This window comes from Chelmon rostratus, chromosome 14, assembly GCF_017976325.1.
Source record: "Chelmon rostratus isolate fCheRos1 chromosome 14, fCheRos1.pri, whole genome shotgun sequence".
Classification (NCBI taxonomy): domain Eukaryota; kingdom Metazoa; phylum Chordata; class Actinopteri; order Chaetodontiformes; family Chaetodontidae; genus Chelmon; species Chelmon rostratus.
In genome coordinates this window covers 24381124-24398870 of record NC_055671.1, presented here as the reverse complement: position 1 = coordinate 24398870, position 17747 = coordinate 24381124, and the positions used below count along the sequence as shown (strand labels likewise).

Genomic DNA, 17747 nt, shown 5'->3' with positions numbered 1-17747 from the left:
CAGTTTCTTGACTTTGGTTAAAATCACGTTTTATTTGTTCGGGGGGGGGGGGGGGGGGGGGCTTTGTGCAGGACTCTGCAGGATTTTGACAGGCCCGTCTGACAGTTGCAGAAACTGTCAAATTTGACAGATAGTTATGGAAATATCTGTCACATTTGACAGAGTCATGGAATAAATATAGACATGTGACATTCCACAATAAATCCTTACCATCGTTCTTTTTAGTGTGAACCGGTCTGACCTGAAGCCCAGGGCCTGCCACACTGACCCCACTACACTGTTTAGTTCTCATAAATTTCATAGCCAAGGGAAGACAAGCCACATTACTTCCATCACAGACAGTCTGGATCACTGCCTCATGCAGTCATGTTGCACATTAACAGCATCTGATCCAAAACCCGAGAACCCCTCAGTGCGAATCCCTACAGGTTGAAGGCAGGCAGAGTACACATATCTTAACAGGTATTCTTTGTCACGTGATAGATTCTTAATGTAGAAAGTCTTAAATTCATCCTCTTTGCTCAGGGTTTGATGAAGTTGTGTGTGTGTGTATAGAGGTTTATTGTAAGATGGTGAAGCTGTGAGACTGAAGATGATCACATCTAGAACGATATGCTGTTTCTCTTCTAGATGATGCTTTTCCTTAGATTTTTCTTCTATTTATGCTTTCAGACATGGTGTGTGATGCGTAGGCTTCTAAGGGTTGGTAAACCAAAGACCGTCTGGCACTTCGGTTCATCACAGCAGCTGTCGTGATGAGAAGCGAGATCCGTTTGATTTTCATTATTTTAGACATGCTGTAGATGCTGTGACCCACTTCTCATTTAAAAGCAAACTACCCTCCAGTCTTATCCTCTTTCTGAGTCCCAGAGAGTCGCCGTCTTGTCGGGTTTGAGATGGATGCTTCCTCTGCAGATGTTGTGGAAGAAATACAGATTTACCTGCTGTCACGTTGATTCTCCACTAACATGAACCCAACACATAGAGGACATTTAAGTCTACTGCAACATTTTACTCCATAATTTTAGCACATTGGTTGTGAAACTACATAATTAGACTGATATGTACTGATCTGTACTATTACCACGTACTCGTATGCAAGGTTAGAATTTAATTGTGTGACTCCTGTTGAATGGGAACATGGACACCAAAATTAACGCGAGTGCACCATGCTAACACTGTTAGCATAGGCCTACACTTTCTGGAGCAAAAGTGCTTCTTGTTAGCACTATTTTGAGTGACAGTTCATGCTAACACTTAAGCATAATCTTTATGTTGAATGGTTGTAGAGGTCATGCTAACACTTTATCTTACATTGTTGAATCATATCAAGCTAGAAGCTAATGCTACAACTGTAGCACAGCCCTACACTATGTTGAGCATTAGTAAGCTTCTTGCTAACACTATTTTGAGTCAGACCTTACTCCATGCTAGCATTTTAATCGTAGTTGTATGTTAAGTGTTTGCAGACATGCTAGCACTTTATCTTTTGAGTGCTAGCAAGTACCATGCTAACACTTTCCATCAGTCCATACAAATACTTTATCTTCCACTGTTGAGCTATAAAAAGCTCCAAGCTAAGAGGTCGCTCCAAACCAACACCTCCTCTCACACTATTAAGTTACAGTAGGCTTGATGCTAACATTTTAGCACAATTGTCAGAATTTGCCTCTTGCTAACTTGATTTTGATTATGCTCTGCTTGCTAGCACTTTAGCGCAGAGTTATGTTTACTGGTTGCAGACATGCTAACACTTTATCCTTTGAGTGCCTGCTACCACTTAATATCACACGCTTATGCAAATCTGTGCAAAATCTTTATCTAACACGGTTGAGGCCTATCATAAGCTCCCGGCTAACAATTAACTTAGGTTAGCACTTAATATCACACACACTTATCACACACAACAGTGAACTAAAGTGATAGTCAGCCCCATGCTAACACTTTAGCATAAACCTAGCCTGCACTACATCGAGGCTACAGCCACTGATGTTTTAGTGTTAATGACATTCTCTGGAGCTACCTTCTGTTCCACTTTTTTTCCCCTGTAGATTTTCTCACAGCGTTTCTTTATCCTGCATTTTTAGCTTCAACATTCAAAGCTTAATTAAGATTATTTTACCAATAATGAAGCAATGATAGATCTGTTAGCTTTCGTGAAAAGATGCTGACAGCCTCCCTGTGTCTGAGACAGATGGGAGATGTTGGATGCTAACACCTTGTCAGAAATGCAGATTAAAGAAACGTTTAAGAACAGATGAGGATGTGATGAATGGGGCAGGACTTTCTTTATGGCTTAGAGTTATAATAATACTGAACTTTTGAAATCAATTTTAATCAAATTTTAGTCAAAAATGACGAGACATATCATCTGATGGTACAGGGGATATTTGGCATATTTTGGTGTCTATGTTCCCATCGTTCCATATGCTAAAGAAGCTAATGCTTATGCAGGTCATACACGTTGTTGGATTGTTGCGGTGTGAATGGGATCGATAACTTGCATGTGGGATCTTTTTCGGCCCCCCATGACACTTCCTGTGTAATTTTGCTGCTTTGTATTCACACATCGATTCAGGGTTGGTCCTTCTTTCTTGGAGGGTCCAGGATTTGGGCTGGAGGTGGGTGTCAGTCATTCCCACTGACTTTCCAGACAGTGGATTTTGATGAAAGCTGAATAAAGGTTTTAAAGTAAGCACGGGTTCTAAAAGTTGTGGTCTATGGCCAAGTTCACGTCATGTTGGATGGAAGCACGAGCTGACGGACGGGGAGTAACTTTGACATCATCTCATGATGGGATCAGACTACACAACGTCAGCCCGACAGTGGCCTCGGGATCAAATATGAGCTCCTTTAACGCCGTGTAGTTTGTCATAGTTAACTGAAACAGCAGCTGGGACGACTCTCAGTGGATCCACAGAAAGACCAAAGATACAACGGCATCTGTGGCCCACTGAATCACCGATCACCCTCCCATGCACAACCGTAAAGACGAAGACGTGATTTAGTTTGAAGGCGCTCGCCGTCAGGTGGAACAGCGAGGTCAGTCCCTGAACCTCATTACCCATTACACGTGGATGCAAAGCTACGATTGGCTGGGTCCATGGCTTAGTCTGCCATGTGTTTTTGGCCAAGTCTCGGCAATAAGTTATGAATCAGTAACTTCCTGATCTCAAAAGGCGTCAATAACGTGTAGTCTGATCCCTCTGATCCCTCGCACGTTTGTTGTACAAATACACAGATCATTACTTAATACAAGAACATCTGAAGTGATGTCTTTCAACCGCGATAATCAGCTTTCTTCTGTTGTTTCCTCTGATATGACGTGAATGCAGCATTAGGCTGATGAACCGCACAGAAATGACTCAAACGTACAGATTTTGGATGAGCCTGGATTTGAAGCGCTGCAAAAACTGTATGCTGGGACTGATTTTTGATCTGTGGACAGCGAACCAAATTTGGTCTCCAGTGCCTTGTGAAAAATCTATTTGTGATACCCACAAAACTCGGTATGAAAGAGCTACGTTGGCAGGCAGTGTTTACAGGTTGTGGCTGTATTTGTCCTGTTTCTTATCTTCATCACATCCTGAAGGAGAATTCCTGTTTCAGTCGTTTTGGTGTTCACAGCAATCATCAAGAAATGTCTTATTGTTTTAAAAATATCTTTCATATTTCAACTGGTTGAAGCTATTTGAAGCAAATTGCTATGCATTTACTGCTGGAATGAGAATAAAAGTTGTCCTTTAATTCTGTTGAAGTTAAGGCCTTTATATTAATGTTTTGTAGTATTTCATGTTCTGTAGCATTTAATCTATATTTTGAAATTATCAAGCAAAGCCCATAATGTTGTCTGTCTAATTGGATGTGCATCATTTGAGGTTGAAGCCCTTTAAGAGTAGATATGTTGTCGTTTTGAATTTGTTTGCTGTGTTTCTGTTGTTTTAGACCTTTCATCTGTCAGTTTGGTCTTGACCTGCTGTTCATATCACTCACTGTTCTGCTATGGGTGTGTAACCGACTTAAATGCAGCACCTTCACAACCTTTAACACTTCCTGCCCCACATTATTTTTGATAGCGTTCTAATTTTTCATACATATATATCAGATTTGATGCATCTGTCCTTTTTTGTAGCCTGACCTTTTTGAGAATATCTGAAAAGAGACCGGATTGTTCTACGAAATAGCTTAAAGGTATTGATATAAGAGGAATTATGTACTGTAGCTGCAACTTGTGAATTCAGAGCACCCCTTTAAAATTCAATAAATTTGATTTGATAGACTGTTTTGAACATGTGTCTGTTTTGTTTTCCTTGTCTTATTATCTGTTGAAGACTTTTTATTTTAAAACCCCTGAAAATTTGGCTTAAAATCTGAAATATTTCTCTGTGACATTAAATATTCCTGTTTCACTTTCATGTAGCCTGATATTGTGTTCATGTTAGCTGACTGTCTTGTTGGGAGGAGGTGATGAACTGACATTATGGAGTTTTAGCTCGTTGTTTTGCTGCCTGGCCCCAATTTGAACTGGTTTTGTTCACTCTCACTGCTTTCATAGCGTCATTTTTCACCTTTCTTTGGCAACAAAGCTCTAAAATCCCAGTGAACGCTACCTGCCAAGCACCAAATTTGAGACAGACACAGTTAGCAACTAGCTGGTGGACATAGTGGAGCATTTAGCAGCTAATGAGCTAACAGAGAGTGAATAATGGACTGACATTCATGAAGGGGCCAGAAACAGGACTCTAAATGAAAGACAATGTTTCTCTTTAGCTGCTTGATATGTAAATTAACAAATATCTGGCCATTAAAATTAGTCATGCCAGTTTTGAGGAATAGTATGAAACTTCTGGAAATGCTCGTTTGTTTTCTTGCAAAGAGTTATAGATGAGACGATGGATAAGCTGATCACTCTCATGTCTGTGTGCTGAATATGAAGCTCCTGCCAACAGATGTTATCCTATCTTAGCATACTGACCGGAAACGGGGAGCAACAGCTAGCCTGGCTGTATCTGAGGCTAACAAAATCCAGACAACCTGCAGAGACTCCAGAAAAATCCATCCCAAAAAACACAAATTGTCATTTTACTCATCGTTTTCTGCATGTTTTAAGCAAATAAGATCTCATTTAATTAGTAAACTTTAGGCACTGGGAGGCAACATCTGAACTACGTGAACCGCTGAATAAATTACAGATGTGGGAGACCACTCAGAGACCAGAACAACTACTCATTTCATTTTTTTGCTTGTTTGTTTGTTTTTCCTTGTAAAAAACCCATGATATTAACGACAGGACAAATCAGATCATGCATGCTGATTATTTGCTCCAGTCATCCCATAAAAATTTAGCATTAAAAGAGGTCATAATCTATTTCTTCATTTAAACCCAGGGCCGCATCCCAAATCACTCACTGTTTGTTATACAGTGCTCTATATTTACTGTGTATTCACTTATACTGCAGTGAATTCAGTCTGTGCCCAACCGTGGTGCCTGCAGGTGAGCTTTCAGCTGTAATGTGAAGTCACAGCCACCCAGAGGCGCTGCTGGCTCAAGCTGACACGTGAGGCCGAGCCGCTCAGCTGCTGGACTCTGCAGGACTGTGTTCTGCAGAGAGACCTGGAGATCTCTTTTTTATCTTTTTCCCCTTGCTATGATCCTCATGTTTCAGAATGAAGTCGTCATTCAGAACGTCTTGAAAGTGACTCCCGGGAAGGTGCAGTCACACAGTCTAGGACCACACTTTAACAAGCTGCAAAGAGCCACAAAAACATTTGAATAATCCTGGACCCTCCTCCCCGTTTCATCTTTTCCCGCCCCTTTATGTCCCAAAATACAGAGGCGAACCTGTTGCTCCCAAGCTTAGCAGACACAGATAGCTCAGATAACACACTGGACTGGGGCAGCAGGGCTTGACACCCAGGAAACACGCCGCAGACGCTCCACCAAAGAGGAAGACGGAACGAAATGGCCTCAGCTGGATCCCTTTGAAAGGTTAGTTTGATCATTCCTCAGCTCTTGCATGCGCTGAGAACCTGATCTGCCCATGCAGCGCGTAACCTCTTTTCCCAAGATGACGTTGTGCATGAGATTTCCATGGCTTATAAATAACTATTACTCTTACTTTGACCAGATGAGAGGGCAGCGAACGAGAACTCGCACATTGAGAGAAGTCCTCCGTGAGGCTTGATGGACTTCAGTGAGTTGCTGCCAAGGAGGCAGCGGTCATCCCTTAAAACCCTTTTGCAGCTTCGACTTTGCTGAAAAAGTGGCGTGGAACCCCGCAGATATCTTTGAAGGTTTTCAGAAGGAAGGAATTAGTAGGAAAATCATTTGGTGAAGAAGTCAAACCCTTCATTTCATCTGAAGGAATCAGAGATCGAACTGGAAAAGACAAGAAAGGTAGAAGGTTTGGTTTCTGCGCTCCATACTGACCACCCTGTTACTCATTTGACTTGAACCCCGGGGGTGGTGAGGGTCCCTAAAGAAGCCATGGATGTAGCCGCAGAGAGTGTTCAGGAGGCGATGGTAAACCAGGCTCTGGTTCAGTTCAAGGCCACATTGCAAGCGGCCGTCAGGGAGGTGCACGTGGACGTTAATGCTTTCAAGCAGCGCATCGAGCAGAGGATCGAGGAGCTGTGCATTTCCAACGGACCCTTGGCCGGAGTGGTGACCAGGCTGCAGGAGGAGAACGTGCAGCTCAGGGCGAAGCTGGAGGCCCTCAGCCGCCTGGTGGAGGGTCTCGCCGGGGTAAAGATGGAGAGGAGTCCCGCTGAAGTGAAGGGGAAGAACGTGGAGGATAGCATAAAGAACGGACATGCAGAGGTACAGTCCAAGACCCAGGAAGACCAGAGAGGTCTGGTTAACTGTGGAAGATCAGAGAGCAGCCAGTCAAGTCAGTCCACTTCCACAAAGCCTGATCTGTCAGGGTCAAGTGGAGGATCAAGCCATGCTGCTGCTGCTCCCATCAACACCCCAGCTCCACCTCCATGGAGAGCGAAGAGACATGCTGAAATTAACGTGAGTCCTCCTCTTGATCCTGACTTGTTAATAACTCAGTGAGAATGTAAATTACTTGTGAAACCAGGCTTTCAGCTTTCAGGACCCAGACCCAGTGTCGGGTCTGCAGGAGCCTGGGTTCAGTTCCTGCCTTTCCTGTCTCTCTTCAGCTGTTGCTATCAAACAAAGCAGAAATACTAAAAATCTTTAAGAGAATACATGGAAAGAGTTAGTTTGGTGGGAGCGTGTTGTTTCAGGTAAAGGTGAGACACTGAAAGAAGTCGAATTTCGGTGATGGACTCATGAGTGTGAAGGTGAACAGAGGTAAACAGTAGAAACAGAAGTAGAAATAAAGCTTCGCTGTATCTGATCAACTAATACAGTCAGTTTCCAGATTATTCCACACTGTGTTAGCATACATTTTACTCTTTTCCTGGACATCCCTGCGGTCTCTGCGTTGGCAGGATGCTGGTGTGTTTTACACGCTGTGCTGATCTCTGACTGAAAATAACCTCATGTCACTGCAGCTCTTGTATAGAACCGTTCTCTGGCGGGGAACCTCAGCAGCTCCGTCTTTGTGTTTGGAGGAGGGCACCCCTGAGTCTTTGGCTCAGAACAGGCAGGTTCATTTATCTTAGCTCTCATTCACAAAGTTGTGCCTCCGTCAGGTGGTCAAACAGTAGGTGAATGCACTGCATGATCCCTTCAAGTGTCACTGCGTCATCCACCCGGGAACCAGCCAGTTCACGGGAACACTGTGGTGGATCCAGGAGGTCAAACATGCTGATGAACTGAGCTGAGCCAGAAGAACCTCCATGTGTGGTGGAGCAGAGTCTGACTTTGTGTGGAGGTGCCCAGTATCTATCTGCAGAATGTTTGTCCAATATGTGTTTCTGCATCTACACCTTCCTACCTCACCTGCCCTTAGTGTTATTAGATTGATTCAGTTGCTGACCAATGATAAGAATATCTAGTGTCATTGCCCCTGAATATTCAACTCATTACGCTCCAGGGATTATATCCACCAGTTTATACTCCACCACCACCACACTCACATTCTTACACACTCGCAGCTGCCCCTTCCCCCATCGCAGCCCTCTTCTCATGACCCTCTTTTATAACGGCAGGTCCTCCAAAGGGCACATGTATTTTTGGGGTCTGTGATTGGGACTGAGCTGCAGCTTCCTTCTTTACCTGAATCACACCGTCTGCACGCATGTCTGACAGGCACAGAGGCAAGTCTCAATGAGTCAATATCTGCTAGTTAATAAGATCCTGAAAGTGGAAGAGAAGTCACAGCCAAGCTGACAAACAAGGACAGCATACAACGCGATGTACCTCCAACAGTGCCTACAGTACACATACTGTGTATTTTTATGACGTAACTCACAGGCACACTCTGAAGGCAGATATATAAATAATTCTCGGTCCCCTAATCGCTCAGGAATCTTGCTTCCCAGCCAATCCGAGTCTCAGATCTCCACATGGAAAGTTGAATTGCATCTACGTCCCTGTCAATAATACCCCCAGCCCACAGGCTGAGAGGACAACCAGCTGTCCTGCCGAAACACACACCCTGCCAACATTCCTGTCCGCTGAAATCACCTGGTCTCCACCCACCTGTCGTACCACTCTGACGTACCACAGTTCAACCCAGTACGAAGATAACCCTCTGATTCATCACTGAACACGTAGTCGCTTTCAACGCTGACATCATCTTCCCTCAAAATGTTTTAAATCTGTTGAGTTCATCGTTTTCCTTGAAGCTAGCAATGTAGCAACGGTAAGAGTGGATTGGAGAGAAAAGTGAATGAAAAGTGCCTGAAGATGTACTGTAGTACCACTAATGGCCACTAGATGCTAGCTCCTGAGTCCTACTCTGTTGCTCGATGTAAAGTTGTTGCGGTGAACCTGTTTGACTCGGAGCAACATTAGCATTTACTTGGACGCGTGTTTTCGTATCCAAACTATACTTTGAGTCCTGTTTTGGTCTCAACCAGCTCCTGAGAGATATCTGGCTCTTTAGCGGCTAAATTCTCCGCTATGTTCACCGGCTAGAAATGAGATTGAAGTGAAGTTTTGTGCCAGAAAAACCAAAACAACTGAGCTGAAAGCTGCTAAAAGGGGGCTGAGGAACACCTTTTACATCAGGCCTGCACATTGCCATGCTATGTCCAGGTGTGTCAGCTCATCTCATTCAGTTATCTGCTCAGATGATGCAGTATGCATCTACTATCATTATTTCATTTTGGCTGCTAACCATCAGAATCATCCTCCGTGGTGATAAAAATAATCTGGTGTTCACTTCTGGATTAATGGGCGCGACTGTGTTTGTATGTTTGCATGTTTCTAAGACACAGTCGAAGCGATATGGGGGTAAACCCAGCCGGGGCTGGAAGGGATAAGCAGGGTCAGACAGAGTCAGACTGTGAGATCCTGCAGGAGCTACCAGGAAGCCCACAGATCACCACGGCGCTAATCTCCCCGCTGACGACCGGTTGACGGAGTGGCTGAAGAGGCTCCGTCACATGGATGCCAGACCACCGCCTGTCTCTGGAAAGCAGAAAGCTCGGGGGTGGGAGAGGGGGGCGAGTCCAGCCCGAGCTTCGGGCTGATATACTTAGGTGCTATTTGAACTGTTCAGGCTAACTCCCTGGTTTCCAAAGCATCCATTTGGGGCTATATTGGGATGTAAGAAGAGTGGAGCGGAAACTCTCGCAAAGAGGCTGATTGCAAAATCTAAAATAGGCTCTCAGTGGGAACACGGGTTTGTCGGCCACAGCTGTCATTAGAGAAGATGTTTTCAGCTGTTAGCAGCACATTTAGTGAGCACACACACACACACACACACACACACACACACACACACACACACACACAAACACAGATGATAAAAGCCTAAAAGTTAATTTTAGCTCCACAGACAAGAGAAGCGTCTTTGTTTGTTGTGAACAAACTAATGTTGAACCCAGAGAGCGACGTCGCTGAGGTGAACGCACAGATAGACTCGGACAGTCGGCCGCACGTCTTACATAACTCAGTTACCTTCCTGGACTAACAGCCAGCAAAGCAAATGAGGTCCATGTGCAGTTCTTCATTCAGGTTTCTCATGTTTTATGATTCTTCTTAAAACTAATAAAACCGGACCTCTCCCTCTTTTACTGGAGGTCAGTGGTGAAGAAGTAAGATCCTTCACTAAAACAGAAGTACTAATACCACACTGTAAAATACTCCAGCACAAAAGTCCTGCATTCAAAACTACTTAAAGTCGTCATGTAGCATTAATGTTCCTGCTGTAGATGTTTCAGGTTGAGCTCATTTGAACTACTTTACATACTGTTGGCTGGTTTAATCTACAGCGATGCATCATATTCTATAAGATCCTGACCTGTGAGAACCTCGTATCTCAGAAAAACGGCCTGTTTTCAGCTTTGTGACGATGCTTTTCCAGCTGATCCAAGAGGCTTTTTAAACAGTTTATTTAGCTGAAGAAGGACGAGAAGTTTCTCTAGACATGAAGGAAAACTTCATCCTTCAGTTTATCACAAACTGAACAGAAAGGGTGAGAAAAATTAGTCCAGGCAGGAAGCATCAGAAGCACCACACAGAGCATCATTTGGCAATTATATAAAGTAGACTTCTTCTTCTTCTTCTTCTTCTTCCCTTCATTACCTTGCCGTGTTCCTTTGAACGATCCTGCCACTTTGTTGATGTCTTTACTCAGTAACAGTGTGTGTTTTGTACTTCTTGTCTTCCTCAACAGGGCGCCGATGCAAAAGTGGAGAAAAGTGTTGCCCCCGTTGCCACGACTACACAAGAGAATGGAAACCAAGGTATGCAGATGATGCAGAGAACGTCCTTACAGGTAACCTGACAGGCGGACCTCACCTGTGGCTGTGTTTGGTTGTGTCTCCTCAGAGAGCTCGGCAGTGGACTCTGACGCAGCCCCGACTGCTGCAGCTGTCTGTCAGTCCCACCGGCCCCTCACCGCCACCATGAGACCAGGACCAGAGTCTTCCTCACGAAGCAACGCTCTTCAGCCTGTCGTGGAGACTCCCAACATGCCTGGTCAGTTTTTAGAAAAAAAGTATGTTATTCTATGTGCTGATAACGTGTAAAAGTCTCTGAATAAACATAAATCAATCCAAAAATGTGGATCAATTGTACCCTCAATTTCTAATCAGATAAAGCTGAAAGTTTTGATCAAGTGGTCTACCATGATTTTGGGGTTGGTTTCGACATTAATGCTTCAAGGTTTTTCTTTTTATTACACACAATTACAATTATTGTGTATTCATTCACGTTGAAGTCGTGTTAAAGTTGGGGGGGTTGAATGAACTAATAAAGATCACGATTGTTGATCCTCCACCGTTGCCGTCAGCGATCGTTTCATTGATCGAACGAATGTATTCAGTTGATCTTTTTGTCGTCCAGACCAGGAGGAATCAGGTCTTCATCACCCCCTCACTGCGGTGACAAAAGCCGGCTCCGAATCTGCAGCTGCTCCTGCGTCAGCGCCCAAAGCAGCGAAAGAAACTCCGGTGAAGTCAGTGGAGCCTCCTGGTAAATGTGGTGGTGATCCTTCACTTAAGTTGAGAATCTGCTCCTGAATTCTGCTGCTTCTGTTCTTTGAGCTCTCAGCTAGGAAATCCACACGGAGACGTGGTGACGTGGTGACTCTTTACTCAGATTCTCCTTTTTTCAGATGCCGATGAACCGCAGCCTCATCTGCCAGTCACTGCCATGACGACCAAACCCAGTCCAGAAGGTCTGAGTGGCACCAAAGCTGCCCAGCCTCCAGGACCGCTTCCTAAAGCCGCTGCAGCAGAAGCTCCAACAGCAGAAGGAGGAGAATATTCTTTCATACGAGGTCAGCTCGCGGCTCTTTTACCGAACGTTTTTTTGTACTAAGACTATCTAGATGCATTCATGAGGTTTCAGTCCTCGGGCCTCCTTCAAGATCCACAGTCGCAGGAGGCCACAGGTGCTGGTCTGTCAGAGAGGCTGCAGCTTAGTAACACCTCTGATGGTGATTAGATGATCAGGATTAGATCATGTTCCACCATCACGGTGCGGTCACACATGCACGAATGCAGGCCTGACCTCTGAGGATGAGAAGAACCAATCAAGAGGCCCTCAGCCAATCAGAACTTTAAACACACAGTGACAGGAGGTACAGCCAATCAAAACGACACAAACCACTGTGTCTCCACAAAGAGACATTTAAAATGCATTCATTTTGAATATGTTTATAAAAGATACACAGAAAAGGTTAAACATCAGCTGTAAACGAGCATCATAAACACCTTCATGAGTGAGGTCACATGGTTATTTTATGTTATTGTTTCCTTTTCGAGTCTGATGTATCTTAGAGAGCAAACGGGATGATTAAATTAAAAATAAGTGTGCAACTTTGTTCCTGCACTCTACGGCAACAAAATTACAACCCTGCACTCCTCTTATTGTCTGAACACCCCAGCAACCACCCAAATCCCCCTAGCAACTACAGCAACACCCTGGAAACCAATTACTAACCAATCAGTAACACCCTTCTTCAACTGAGAGCAATGCCTCCAGTAGCCACCTGACAACACCTGCAGCAGCATCCTGACAGTTCAGTCCAAAGGTTCAACTAGAAAACAAACCAGTTTAAACCAGTTTATAGGAGACGTAAAGAATTCAGGATAAATGGAAACAAATTATTGACACACCTTTACATGGATTAAATCCATTTGTACGTATTTTAAATAAAATGCAGAATTCTGGCCACGAACAGCGTAATGTGTGGGTAATGTAGTGTGATATAAAGGCAGAGGTTCACGTGCAGACGATGCTAACGTGTGATCCACACGTGTAAATCCAATGATGGTGAGCCTCCTCCTTTTTATTCTCTACACAGACAGAGTAATTGACTCACTGAATTCAAACCTGAAGTAAAGCTGCGGAAATATCAGCACAAAGCAAAGACATGAAACGATATCAGCTGCAGGAAGGGAAATGCTTCCGCTGGCAGAGGCGAGAGACTGATGGAGCCAGCTGAAATGAATGAACATGTGCTGCGCTTGATGCTTTGTGTTCGATTCTGAGTATTATCTGGTTAGGTTTGTTTGCGACTTCACTTCACTGATGTTTCACGTCAACTCTTTCAGTGCATAAACTTCATGTTTACACCTGTGACGAGCACAAGAAATAAACCTCTGCTTCTTTCAGTTCTGCCATTTTAACTCCTTTTAGAAACTGGATTTCACAACTTCAGCTTTTACTTCTGTTCTAGTTATTTCATATTTCAGTTGAAAGTTTTGATCAGCAAGCACCCGTAATGTTTCTTCCATCTTCACCTGTGCAGGTGTATCTGCAGCGAAGGAGCCGAGGTCTCAGGTATCCCAGGAGCAGCCAGGCTCTGTATCTCAGGCTTTGGCTCATCTTCCTCTCACAGCTGCGACCAAAAACTGCTCTGAGACTTCTGCTGCATCCAGATCTGATCCGAGTCCTGCGCCTGCGTCTGCACCTGCACCTGCACCTGCGCCTGCACCTGCACCTGCACCTGCACCTGCACCTGCACCTGCACCTGCACCACATGCTTCCATGTCAGAGTCCCCGACAGTAAAGAGAGGCGAATACCCGTTCAGGCGCGGTGAGCTCAGCGTACAAAAGGGTCGTGGCGGTCAGCGTGAACGGTTGATTACATACAGCTACAGTAAACGTGTTGGAAAATGAGTTTCGTGTTATTTCCTCTTTGTTAGATGCCACTCAGCCAAAGCCATACTTGCCTCTGTCGGCCATGACCACATCCAGCGCGGAGTCTTCATCACCTGCAGCTCCGGGTCTTTCAGCATCACAGGAACCTGCAGTAAAACCTGGAGAATATCCCTTTAAACGGGGTGAGTTCCTCCTCACCTGCTGTTACACAGTTTAAAGATTTTTATTTTCCTTATTCTTAATTTTCTGTCTGTCAACATGACTCGCTTCATCGTTTCAGTTCCAGTTCTCAAGACGCCGAGTCCCAGTCTGAGGAGAAGTGTGAGCTTTCCTCAGCCTGCAGGTAAAACTCGGCCTGTTAGAGCAGATCAGGCCTTTAAAATGAAACTCTGCTAGTCTGTTAGCACAAAGCACTTTTTCTTTTCTCTTATTTTTGTCTCTTTTTAAATCTGCTTTTTTTTCTGTTTCTGCAGAAAAACTACTTCCCTCTAAATCAATCATAAAATCTGGTTTCTCACCGAATTTGGACAAGTAAGAGTGGTGTTTTGAAGCGTGTGGTGAACTTTCTGTTGACTTTTAGCGGCTTCGGTTCAGACATGTTTCCGTCTGCTGTCTGGTTTCTCTGCAGGAAAGCGAACAAAGTCAGCGGGGTCGAGTTTAAGCAGGATGTGATGAAATCACAAACGCTTCCGCGCGCCAATGGAGCTCAGGCCAAACGTGCCCTCTTTGAGAGGATGAACTCAGAGCCCACAAAGTAAGTGCACTTTAAATAGTTTCCATTGTGTCTTAATCCAAATGCTCACTCCCAGATATCAGTGACATACGGTCCTACAGTCAGCTCCGTCTATCACAAACAGACCAAAGGACTCCAAGCCGAAGCTGAAGCGCTCGCAGAGCTTCGGCGTGTCCAGCGCCAGCGGTATAAAACAGATCCTCTTGGAGTGGTGCCGCTCAAAAACCATTGGCTATCAGGTATGATCACATCTCCCCTGTATTCAAAACGTTCTTTAATCAGTGGTGTAATATGATGTGAGTCTTAAAAGTTTCACCACATCGTCCATTTAGTTGCTGTTTTAAAGCTGCTGATCATCTCACATCATCGTCGTCAGCTTGCTGATGTTGAAATTCTTGTGCTTTCTGAGCTCTTTATGGATCTGCATGTGAAAACAGCGGCTCTTATAGCTGCCCTGAAGCTTCTGATCACATCACGTGTTCCTCGTCAGCAGGTGGATTTCTTCCTTCTGTCACTGTCACAATAAAAGGACATTTGAACATTTTCACTTCCATAACTGAGCAAACATAGAAGCATAAAACACTGAGCAGCTTTTGGATGTGCTGCTGACATTTTATTCAGTTTTCTGTAGGATTTCAGTGATTTCAGTCTGCAGCTGCACTGTGCAGGAGGACGTACTGTGATTACTTACCCTAACCTTCTTTAGGAGTCAAAACTACAACAAGAGTCTTACATTTTCATCACCACTTTAAAAAAATCATTTTGCCAAAAAGGCCTGAAAAGTCATTTCATCTACTGAAAATGTTGTCAACAAGCCAAGACAACACCTCAATTCACTGTTTGAAACACTGTGAGCAAAGAAAACACATTTGAAACAAAGAACAGGACAAAAACCAGCAGCTTTATATTTAAATTAGCTTTAAAGGATAACTTTAGTTTTTTACAACCTGGACCTTATTTGTAGCATTAAATACGACCATTTACTCACCCCGACAACTTTGGTGGCATCTGGAGTCGTTTTGAAGAAATTAGCCCCAGAGGAGCGGCGCATATATCCGTATGAGTACTCGGGGCATCCATGCGCAGCCTCTATATAACGCATAATCTGCAGAAACTCGTTCATATTCCAATATTTAGTTATGATATGCTGGTGCTATTCCCCTCTGAGCCGGCGGTCGGCTAGTTTAGCTGTAGTTTGGCACAGCTATGGTTCGTTATTGCGTATTCGTAGCCGACCGCCGCAGAGTCAGCCGTGTTGTGGCTGGCTGCTCGCAGCGCGCGCCGTTCGGTAATGACATCATCCACGTCAGAGGTAGTTGCCTAGAGACGCCGGATGGTGATAACATGCCACCACGGGCTCAGAGGGGAATAGCACCAGCATATCATAACTAAATATTAGAATATGAACGAGTTTCTGCAGATTTTGCGTTATATAGAGGCTGCGCATGGATGCCCCGAGTACTCGCATTATACGGATATACGCGCCGCTCCTCTGGGGCTAATTTCTTCAAAACGACTCCAAATGCCACCAAAGTTGTCTGGGTGAGTAAATGGTCGTATTTAATGCTAGAAATAAGGTCCAGGTTGTAAAAAACGAAAGTTATCCTTTAAAGACGCTTTCCTGTTATCTCACACTGACGGTTCAGCGGTGCTGTAGAGGACTGATCGATGAAGGAGGCTGTAACTGGATGCTGTTGTCACCTTCCCCTCAGAACATAGATATCCAGAACTTCTCGTCCAGCTGGAGCGACGGTTTGGCTTTCTGCGCTCTCGTCCATTCTTTCTTCCCTCTGGAGTTCGACTACAACTCGCTGGACTCTGCAAACCGCAAACACAACCTGCAGCTGGCCTTCACCACCGCAGAGTAAGCTGGCTCGGATGTGCTGAGTGGGAGGACATCTGCATGGGACGGTGATATTTCTTTCATCTTCACTGCTGTAACTGCACGTTTATGTTTCAGGGAGCAGGCCGACTGCCTCCGTCTGATCGAGGTGGAGGACATGATGGAGATGGGGGACAAGCCGGACCCCATGTGTGTGTTTACGTACGTCCAGTCTCTCTACAACCACCTGAAGAAGTTTGAATAACTCTGCATCAGAGTAGACTACAAACAAACAGCTTTCTGATGAATGTGCTGATCAGTCGGATACTGTGTGTGTGAGGATTCATCGCGTGCTCACACCGATTGTTAAAATGCAGTTTCTTATGGCGTGGAGTGTGATGTGTGTGGCTATAACGTTGAACAGGAGGTTGGTTTTTGTGTCGTAATCAGAGATGAAAGAATGAGCTGCCAGTTCAAGAATAATAATAGTCTGTAACAGCTGCTGTTTGTCAGTCAGTGACCACAGAGTTATGAGCCAGCACAGAGAAGCTGCAGCATCAATAAACTGGAGTCCTGCCTGAGTCGTTCAAGTGGCAAAATAAAGCAATTTTCTAATATTTTTCATTGTTGGTGTGAATGTTTGACATTATTGAGGTAAATCGCAGAGCAAAGAGATGGAGTGAAACTTTATCAAACGTTATCAAAGTGTCACTTTAGGTCATTGTGACAGCATTTCTCATTTTTTTTTTCGAAATTTCACAAACAAAACAATCAATTGATTGATGGAGAAAATTATCAGCAAATTAAAATAATCATTTGTTGCAGTCATAAAAAACAACCTTTTAAAATAAGCTCCACCTCAACCAACTACAACAGTACAATCCTGCCTTTATATTATTGCATGATTGATAGACATCTAATTATTTGATATGCCATAATATAACAGTCAGGATACTTTTACTTGTAATACTTTTAGTACATTTTCCAGATTATACTCCCATACTTTTACTTCAATAACATTTTCAATGCAGAACTTTTACTAAAAGTACAGTATTTTTACACTGTACTTAGTACTTTTATATGTGTAAAGGATCTGAATCCTTCCTCCACCCCTGTAAACTACTGTAGTTACTCCCCAAACATCCATCTGACTAAATCTACTGGAAACTTCTCTCATCATGTGAGTAATGCAAGATGAGAGATGTTGACATGTTAATGCAGTGATGTGATTCTAAATATGAAGACAAAGGGGATGATGTGGTAAACCAGGCCATTTATCATCCATGACCAACCCATAACCTGTCAGCTACGCTATTACAAGTATTCAAGAGTCAAAATTACTGAAGCGCATAGTTGGAAAAGCCATAATGGACGGACACACGGACGTACGGATGGATTGATATTTTGCATATCTTTCTATTCCTGATGGCAAATAACACTGTTTTAAAAATGCAGGTTTTCCTGCAGCCTGTTCATTAATGGAGTGTACACTGCCATCT

The 17747-nt window shown here is 44.0% G+C and overlaps 1 protein-coding gene across 1 annotated transcript; it reads left to right on the top strand.

Annotated features, from left to right (window-relative positions):
* The first annotated feature begins 5874 nt into the window (after positions 1 to 5874).
* Positions 5875 to 16818, top strand: LOC121617567 (smoothelin-like protein 2). The gene is made up of 14 exons (XM_041952760.1): positions 5875 to 5989; positions 6129 to 7015; positions 10758 to 10827; positions 10913 to 11062; positions 11429 to 11557; positions 11700 to 11864; positions 13341 to 13628; positions 13738 to 13875; positions 13974 to 14036; positions 14167 to 14224; positions 14322 to 14447; positions 14551 to 14665; positions 16139 to 16290; positions 16387 to 16818. Exons 2-14 carry the CDS (start codon positions 6488 to 6490, stop codon positions 16511 to 16513), a joined length of 2109 nt encoding a protein of 702 aa, XP_041808694.1. The 5' UTR covers positions 5875 to 5989; positions 6129 to 6487; the 3' UTR covers positions 16514 to 16818.
* The last annotated feature ends 929 nt before the right edge of the window (positions 16819 to 17747 follow it).